This window comes from Callionymus lyra, chromosome 6, assembly GCF_982586985.1.
Source record: "Callionymus lyra chromosome 6, fCalLyr1.hap1.1, whole genome shotgun sequence".
In the NCBI taxonomy this organism is placed as follows: domain Eukaryota; kingdom Metazoa; phylum Chordata; class Actinopteri; order Syngnathiformes; family Callionymidae; genus Callionymus; species Callionymus lyra.
In genome coordinates this window covers 15,924,419-15,933,817 of record NC_141823.1, presented here as the reverse complement: position 1 = coordinate 15,933,817, position 9,399 = coordinate 15,924,419, and the positions used below count along the sequence as shown (strand labels likewise).

The following is a 9,399-nucleotide window of genomic DNA, read 5'->3' as shown; positions in this document are numbered from 1 at the left end:
AGCCAATTGAATTCAACGATTGTAGGACATGGCAACTCTCTGATGCTGGAATTTTTTCTTTTCTTCTGTTCCTTCTGCGTGATGAGAATCAGAAGAGAAGAAGACATGACACACGTGGTATTGTAACCAATGCTCTTATCAAAGATCATCTTTATTGCTGCAGACATTCCAAAGGAAAAACTACACAAGCCCGCGTGTGCACGTGTGTGTTCATGTGTGTGTGTGCATCAAACTTCAACATTTGTTTCTCTGCATGCATCTCAACCCCAGTTCAACAAATGAGTTGAACCAACCTTCCTGGGCAGTTTTTTTTTTTTTCCTCCCCACTCCAGCAACTCATGAAATATTCAATGCGCCTCACAGTAACCTCTCCCCCTTTCACATACACACACACCCTGCACATAGACACACACTTTTTTTTCCTCTGGTTCTTTGTCATTTTGGCTGGAAAACATCAATGTGCATTTAAGCCCCCGACGTGTTATGCACAAGTGATCCCTTCCTTCCTCTCTCGGATACACACACACACACACACACACACACACACACATGTGTGTGCATCTCTACATGGTGTTTAGATTCAGCCCCATTTGATTGTGTTCAGACCCGGGTGCGTGTATACACCAGTTGCTGGATACAAATTTGACACCCGGCCGATCGGCAGCTGCCGGCTGTGTAATCAACAGTGATGAATATTTGATGGTGTGGCGGCGGGCAAACGGTGGCCGACACTCGCCTCATTATCCAAGTCCATGTGTGCAGGAGAGGGACATTCAATACCTAGCGATGTGGAACTGGACTCTCCACGAGCCACGAAAAAATGCCCAAACAGTTCCTGAACAACAGAAGAGTGGGAATGATGTGGCTGGAGGTTTTTATTATTGCTGGAGGCGGGGAGTTATCAATAACCACTAACATAAGCGACTTTAGAATTCAAAATATCATCTTTTCTGTGTCACTAGTATTGTTGTTATTCATATTTTTGGATGGTTCAATTGTTTAAGTCAGACCTAGGCAAAGCCCTCTGACTCTATCTATGCAGTTCAATGAGGTCTTGAGAATACTATCAAACTTACCATGTAGAAATGTTTCTAATATCTTTTAAACAAATACGTTTAGCTTGTCTTTGATGGAAGACATTTGTTTTGCGGGTATTTTGTTCATATGTTTTGAGACTAAAGTTATTTAATATTTTTATTTTAAATGTAATGTATATAAAATTTAAAAAATAAAAATAAAATGTACGTAATAATACAACGTTTTTGCATTTAATGTATTTTATATTCATTTTTAAAAATATATAAACTTTATTATTTTTCTTTAGCATCTTGTTTTGGCTTGACGCGACCCCGTGAATCAGTCCCAGTATATAACGTGGCCCCCCAAGGGCGTTTAATTGACCACTGATCTAAGTTAAACATTCCATCATAGTCATTTGGATTTCATTATGATTGATCAATGAACGAATACTAGCTTCTTAAGGGAGTGCAGCCCAGTCAGGACCCTCCCTGAGTTCAGTACTCTGGACAGCGACTTGAACCGACACGAGGGTATCAATTCTCCTGCGCTCGCGTGCCTCTTGTTTAGACGGCGCGCGGGGGGTGATGACGACAGGAAATGGGTTCAATATCAGAGGTCAAAGTTCACTCCGCCTGGGGTCATGGCAGCTCTTGAGAGTCAGTGAGTGGAAAATAAATGACAGAGGAAGAGGAAGCGTTGGGTATGAGTTTGTTTAGCAAATGAAATTCAGTGTTCAATTGAATAAAATGATAGTCTTTGGCGAACTAGTAATTGTTCTTTAATTACGCCTAGTTATATTATATTAATGTATTCATTTAATTGGATTTTGTCTTGTTAGGTGATATCAGGGCTGAAGTGGTTTTTTTTTTACTCTGGAATGTTTCATTTTAAATTCAAGCAGATGTGTCGGATTCCCTGAGAAACGTGTTAATATTGCAAGAAGCTGACAGGGAGTTTATAACGTTTGCCCTCTAGATTGAACATGGAAATGAAGCAAGTGATTGTTTAATTTTGCTGCGTTCCGGGCTTTTCTTGTGAATTGTATGTATAGTTTAAAAAATAAAAAACATAAATAAATTAAAACAGATTTTATCGTAGAAATGGGAGTTTAAAAATAGAAAATTATTATTATATATTATTCATCTGATGGCTTAACTCCTCCTACAAATTGGGTGGAAAAAAGTATTTCAATCTGCAAGAAGCCACTCCCCTGTGTTTGGTGTCTTCTTATCTGAATTCAAATGTTCATTTTTTTTTTTCATATGCAGGCAACCTGCATATCCTTGAAGCGTGACCCGCCGTTTATTTCCGTCAGTAGCGACATGACAAGAGGTCAGCCGCTGAAGATCAAATATTTTTCTAACTAAATGACGGATTTATTAGACAAATAAGTTGTTCGTCTGACTTTGAACCCTCTGTGATTGAAATATACCCCTGTGTCAACAGCGTCGCCTCTCAAACCGGGTCCCGGGCGATGGAAGGCTGCCACGGCGGATTACTGAGCAAATATAATGGGAAATGAGTGCAGATCTGGGGGATCTACCCCTCCACATCCCCGCCCTGACATTTCCGTCCAAAGGCCAACCTTCCTGTGCATTGATGGATCAACGGAACCCTCGCAGGGACCGTTTTTTCCTTTGTTTCTTCAAACTATCAAAGTTGAAATGAAGAAAGAAGAAACGATTTATTTAAACGAGTTGTTTTTTTTTCTTTTAGTTTTCTTATGATAACTAAGACCATCATCTTGAGACAAAAGCTGTGATCATGACGTATTTGCTTTTGCTCAGAGCGACTCAAAACCTCGTAAATCTTAACGACTGGCTTATAAAGCTCGATGAAAGCATCATTTGGCGACGTGGACTCAGAGAGTTTCTCATCTCGTCTGTCAGGAATCCAATTTCCCTTTATTTACATCCTTGCTATAGATTAATTATTCCCTCGACAAGTAGCCTGGAGAAATTTAGTTATGAGAGTCGCTGGGAAATAGGCGAAGATGATTAATCAAAGAACGAGAGAGACTAAAACGAGAATATTAAAGGTTATTAATGTTTTCAAGACGATTGTCATTACTTTGTATGGTTTCATAGGCACATTCAATGGGACTGCTACTTTTATTTTAATGGACTCACTAAATAAAATAATCGTCTTACCTGCTAATATTTGTGTATTAATGCAATTAAATATTCAACAACAAAAAAAATGTAAAAAGAAAAGAATGAAAAATAAACTCAATTAAATCGTTTATTCGTTTTACGTATCCTATTTTATTTTATTTTTTACTTGATTTATTTATTTCACAAACACCAAATTAATTTGTGACACTAGGGAATTGGGGGGTAACCTTTAAAAACAGTAGGATTATAGGGAAATATATATAGTAAATCCCCGCAATTTTATTTTTATAATGTATCAGTAAATTCCTAAATATTGTTATCCCTTAATAAGATAGAGAAGAGACAGAACAGAGAGAAGGCCCTTGTGAGGCCTCATATTTTTCTTAAGATGCGACAGTAGGAGCGTCACTGGATGGAGAGTATTATGGGTTGTAATACCGGTGATGGTGCTGATGAAATAGTCCTGATTAATAGCGGACCGTGTCGCACCCGGGCTGACATATGGTCTGCGGAGCAGCTGGGGACAGAACCTCGGGCTTCCCCTCCGGCCATTAACATATTAGAGACTATTGTGCAGGCAGACATTCGACTTCATCCAGGGCCCTTGTGAGAGAGACAGCGCCCCAGAGCTGTTTGATACTGGCTTTCAATAATACATGACTTCTGTATGTGTGGAGCTGTTTGTGGGGCTGGTACTATGACGCTAGGAAATAAATATTTTAATAGAAATGTGAAATTAGAAAAAATATATTAACCAGATGAAGAAAAAAAATGATGAATATTAATTTAAAAATGGAAATACTCGAACAGCATGTTTTATTAATTGAAAAAAAATCGCAATCGATTGTATGAAGTTAGCCCACATTTTAAATCCCAAATAAATCTTATTTAACGAATCCTTTTTTTTTTAATGGCTCGGGGGGTGAGCTGTAAACTGCTGAAATCAGAAGGGAAATATTTTTAGACTCGTGACTATGTTGTGCATTCAGCGAATGATTCGGGTGTCAAGGGGAGAGTCTTTAAAAGACTCTTGAGTTGTCCTGACAGTGAAACTTCATTAAAGCTGGATTGTGTTTGCCTGCACCGTTACTGAGGCACCTCCAGGAATACTACCCTCGCAAAATGGCTTCATAATTTACGAACACGAGACGATTATATGTCGTTTTATGTAACTGGAGTAAAGTGCAGGAAGATAACATTTTCATAAAGAGAGAGAGAGTAATATTTTTCGATTTGGATCAGACAATCGATGATGAATAGGATTTAATATTACATGTTTTCGTTTTGTAGCCTGTATAGATAATAAAAAATATTATTATGGTGTTTAGTGGAAAGATAATCCTACTTAAAAAACAGAGTGGCAGCAAAACAAGGTTCAATCACAAGCAGGAAAAAAATAGTATCTTTCTTCAATTTATTAGAAGATCGCTGAAACATCTCCTGGCTTGATTTTGGCTAACAGGATGAATAATAGTAATGGAACATAAGCAAAGTGGAAAAGTGTGTGTGACAGGAAAAAGAGACAGTGTGTCATTGTCTTCGTGATGCTCATGTCACTGCAGTTTTTTTTTTGTAAACATACTTGTGCACAAAAAAAAAAAATGTCACTTACATTACAATAAACACGACGAACACCGGTCTTAATGTGAAAACATTCCATAAACAGTGACCATCCGCTGGGAACGATCTGATCACGTGTGATTCAATACATCGTTTATCTGCTTTGATTCAGAATTTGTGGTTCATTATTCATGATGCCAAATATCCATAAGACGTTCACCTAAGTGATCCAGTGATGTTTGTATATACAAAACATTTTTTTCCCCATCAATAGGTTTGTGCAAATCGTAAATAAATATATCTATAAATGTGACAACCAGCGACGGCTGAAAGTACTTTTGCCCGTGAAGTAGGATTCCATGCAGGCCCCTTTTTGTGAACGAAACTCAACTCCAAATTTAGGTCAATAAATAAATAAATAATTAATAAATAAACAGTGAATGATCGATACCGACAACACCAACAAATAAATAAATTCCCAACATAGCTCGACACTCAATGAGGTAATTTGTAAATGGCTATACTTCAAATAATATCAGGTTTAAATCAAACTCGCTATATTTTCAAGCAAATTTTTTTGTTTTTCAAAAGGCAATGTCACTTAAAATTTTCCCTCGTAAGAACGGAGCGAAATTTGCGTGTTATTTGCATACTTCACATTCACCGATAACGTGAAAATAAACCAGATATATGACGCCTCGGAACGGGGGGGTTTACAAAGCCCCCCCCCCATTGTGCACCAACGTGTAAAGTCGCTGGAGACAAAAGACCGAGGTGGTGTCTTAGTGTCTCTTGGTCCCCAAAGTCCGTCCCTTTTAACACTTTAATAACAACTCCTTTTATAAAGGTTTACAAACTGAGCACCGGGAAGATGTTGGTTTGAGGCTCGTTGTTTTTAACATTCAATTTGTGCTTTTTTTTTAGATGAGATATTTATTATAGATATTTGTTATTTCTCTTGGATTTCTCGTGTGTTTTGTGCATATTTGAATTTATATATATATATAAAGTGAATTTATTACGTTAAATATTGCAACTTTCTGTTTAAAGTAGAGTGTAAATTGTTTACTGCTACAGATATTTTTAATAAAGACATTTTTTTTATCGAATGAGCCTCTCAACCCTGCTTTTTTTTCCAGGTTTAGAAATCCTATTTCTCTAAGTGCCTTTGTAAACCTTAATAAAAGAATCCTTATTAAGTGTTACCCCCTTTTTTTCTGTGGTTATCAGTGCGCAGCGGAGAATTTCAACCTCTTCTGCTTCTGTCTTTGGTTACAAAACCACACTCGCACCACGTTTTTTTTCAGGTCCAACTTTTCCGCGATAGCCGCTATTTTCTCGGAGGAGGGCCGCGGCTGCACCGCGAAGTACGCCTCCAGAGACCTCTTCTCCGGGGCCGCGATGGAGGTCCGCTTGCGCTTCTTTTCCCCGCCGTTGAAAATGTCCGGTTTGCTCATCTTCTCCCGCTGGGCGCCCTCGGCCTCCTCCAGCCAGGCCTGCAGGATCGGCTTCAACGCGATCATGTTGTTGTGGGACAAAGTCAACGACTCGAAGCGACAGATTGTACTTTGGCTGAGGGAGCCCACGCCGGGGATCTTCAGGTTGGCCAGGGCGCCGCCCACGTCCGCCTGGGTGACCCCCAGCTTGATCCTCCGCTGCTTAAAGCGCTCGGCGAACGCCTCCAACTCCCGCGGGTCCGTGTCCGAGTCGTTGATGGAGGGGAGCCCGGCGTTCGTGAGACCCAGGCAGCCCTGGTTCCCCCCGTGGTGACCCGGCAACAAACCGTGGTGGTGGGTGAGGGGCGAGTTCATGCTCATGGCTGCCTGGTGGGACAGGTGACCCAGGCCGTGCATGTGCGAGTGCGGGTGCGACGAGGCGGAGAGGAGACCGCCGCCGCCGACGCCGACGCCGCCGCCGCCAACCCCTCCGCCTCCGCCTCCGCCTCCGCCTCCCCCTCCGCCTCCGGACCCGTCGTGCCCGCCGCCGGACATCAGGCTCAGCGACGGCGACGTGATGTGGTCCATTAAGTCCGGGGGCTCCAGGTTCGGGTGGTGGTGGTGGTGATGGTGGTGGTGGTGGTGCGCCAGCGGCACCGTGGAGTTGGACGAGCACGGCACCGTGCTCATGGTGTGGTAGGTGGCGTCCGGCTTGAACGGGTGCGTCTTGCCCTGGGACACCGCGATGTCCACGGCGGCCAGAGCCTCGGCCCGGGCCAGCAGGGTCTCATCCAAGCTGGCGAAGATGTTGCTCTGCAGCTGATGGAGGGGATGGAGGGAGGGGGGGGCGAGAAGAAGAGGGAAAAAAAAGTAAGAGAAGAACAAGAGTAAGAATATTTCTTCTGAGGCAGCGGGTCATAAAAATTAATACAAAAACAGAGACGCCCGCTTTCAAGAAGATCACAGCGACTCCGGGTGAGCGCATGAAAAAAACATCACACGTGCAGGAAAAAAAAAGTTTTTTCTTTAAAAAAAAAAAAGAAGGATAGATTACCTGTGGAGTCTGCAGACACGCTCTTCTTATCGCCTCCGAGCTGGAGTGCAGGGTCGTGTACTTGTGCTCGGGGAGAGAAGGGTGCATGGCGAAGTGCGCCTGCTTGCTGTTCATGGACATCATCTTGAGGAGCCGCGTCGTGGATTAAAGTGCACCAGAAGAAAGAAAGGATGAGGACCGGCGTGGAAAAGAGCCGGTGGATAGTCGCAGTCATAGATAGGTTCCAGAGGATGTGATACAAGCCTTGAGCCCCTCGGAGATCACAGAGATGCCTGCAGTCTCTCACACGCACTTATCTGTCTAGTGTTTCCCCCTCTGCTGGGGGATGAGAGAGACTCTTACACCTGAGCGCCTCACATCTCGTCAAGTCCCGCGCTCGCCCCGCTCTCTCGCGAGACCGGAGCTGCCAGAACAGTGGAAAAAAAAGGCTGGGAGAATTAAAAAAAAAAAAAAAAAAAAAGAGATCCTCTCAGGGCAGGCAGACACATCTGGAGACTCACCCACACCCAGACAAAAAAGCAGCATGGAATTTTCTACATGTAGTCGTAGAAGGGAAGTGTAGAAGTCGATCTTATCATCTGAAAGTAATGAAAATATCCCATATTTTATAGTTTGAGTAATTGACAGGGGAGAATATTTGAATGTTTAATTTGTCTATTATTGTCATGTGCCAAATCATTTCTAAAAAAAAAAGTTTAGCTATAAATCAGATTTTCTGAGATTTGTGTCAAAGTGTGTTGAAGGATCCAAACAGTACATTGTTATGAGTGAGTCGTACACCTTTTAGTCATTTTTACCAGTAACTTTCTAAATATCTGGAATCCCCCATCGAATAAGCCTGAAATATTAATTCAGATTTCTTTATTTTGTAACCAAAATGTACATTTTTTTAATAATTTAAATGATGGACATGATCACTTACGTCATTACATAATGAAAAATGGTTTTATTGGATTTATGTCTAAACCACACTCTGCTTACTCAAGCTATTAACAAGACACTGATAACTTAAGCTATTTGAGGAGCCAAGGTCTTAAGCAGACAAGGTCCAAAATCATGTTGAAACTAACCAACCTGTAATACATTATAGCTTTTTTATTTTTATTTTTTTTAACTTTTCAACTGGATTATAAAGTGTATCTGTATACTTGCTAGCTTAGCTGGTCAATACCATCACTTGCTGTAATGTTAAAATGTATCACCCGGAAGTACTTTGTATCTTTGTGTATTTTGAGTGTCAATTTAATTTATGTAGATCACAAATACATTAGGAAAACCATATTTGCTAATAGTTTTTTGAAACTATTTAAGATAAATAACTGTATTATGTTTAAAGTGCACAGCGTTTTGAAAAAAGACACATCAGTAACAATGAAAACAAAAGTACTGTAGAAATATATTTTAGTACTTCATGTGTATACGTATGAATTTTTTTTAAAATGCATTAGAAGGATGAATTGAAGTGTAACTAGCACTGGTTTCATATTCTAACTTTAAAACACTAAATACTATCACAGGTATACTTGGAAACACAAACCCTACAGTTTGGATGTTGCCCTTTACCCCAAAGTTCACGATTGATAGTAAGACAGATGGGTCGGTGCAGCATCTTCAGTCATGAGGATCCTGTATCGTCTATCCTGGTGAAAAAGTAAACCACAGCTCAGAGTCTCTCGATTTACGGGCAGATCTGCTTTCCCACTCTTGACGCGGAGTAGAGAGACTTTAGAGACTTTGAATAGTGACAGAAAGAAGAAGGTTGAGTGACTTACATAGAGTTTGATACAAAGAGCTTTGTCATTCAGGAGAGACTAGGACTATAGCTGTTTGTGTTCCTGCAAGTAGTTTTCAGGGCACTTGGGAGGAGGCATGGGTCACACCCAGGAAAAAACACAAAAGCTGCATCCTCTTTCTGAAAAGTAAAGATATGTCATTACACTTATTATTAAGATATATAATCACCTAAAGAGTAACACTTAACTTAGAATTTGCATTTGTGTATTTGGAACATCTTGGATTTGGACTTGGTAGATCGTTTCACACATATTAGGGATGTCAAACTCCATCACAAAAAGGGCCAAAATCTTTGAAAAATTTAAGTCAAAAGCCATTAAAAATGGTTTATTTGCAAAACTGTTTTTAACAGGAAGTTTGACTGTGACTGTGATATTGTCTTTCCAAGCTGAATAAATCCTTATCACATTTGTGTTTATTA

The 9,399-nt window shown here is 40.6% G+C and overlaps 1 protein-coding gene across 1 annotated transcript; it reads right to left on the bottom strand.

Annotated features, from left to right (window-relative positions):
- Positions 1-4,543: 4,543 nt before the first annotated feature.
- Positions 4,544-7,658, bottom strand: pou4f1 (POU class 4 homeobox 1). The gene is made up of 2 exons (XM_087793936.1): positions 7,185-7,658; positions 4,544-6,949 (listed from the first exon to the last, which is right to left on the bottom strand). Exons 1-2 carry the CDS (start codon positions 7,305-7,307, stop codon positions 5,921-5,923), a joined length of 1,152 nt encoding a protein of 383 aa, XP_087650062.1. The 5' UTR covers positions 7,308-7,658; the 3' UTR covers positions 4,544-5,920.
- Between the last annotated feature and the right edge of the window lie 1,741 nt (positions 7,659-9,399).

Excerpts from the sequence above, each read along its gene's own strand:
- pou4f1 (XM_087793936.1), bottom strand. The coding sequence starts at position 7,307 with ATGATGTCCATGAACAGCAAGCAGGCGCACTTCGCCATGCACCCTTCT. Across the intron at positions 6,950-7,184 it reads CGTGTCTGCAGACTCCACAG|CTGCAGAGCAACATCTTCGC; the intron begins GTAATCTATCCT and ends CCCCTCCATCAG.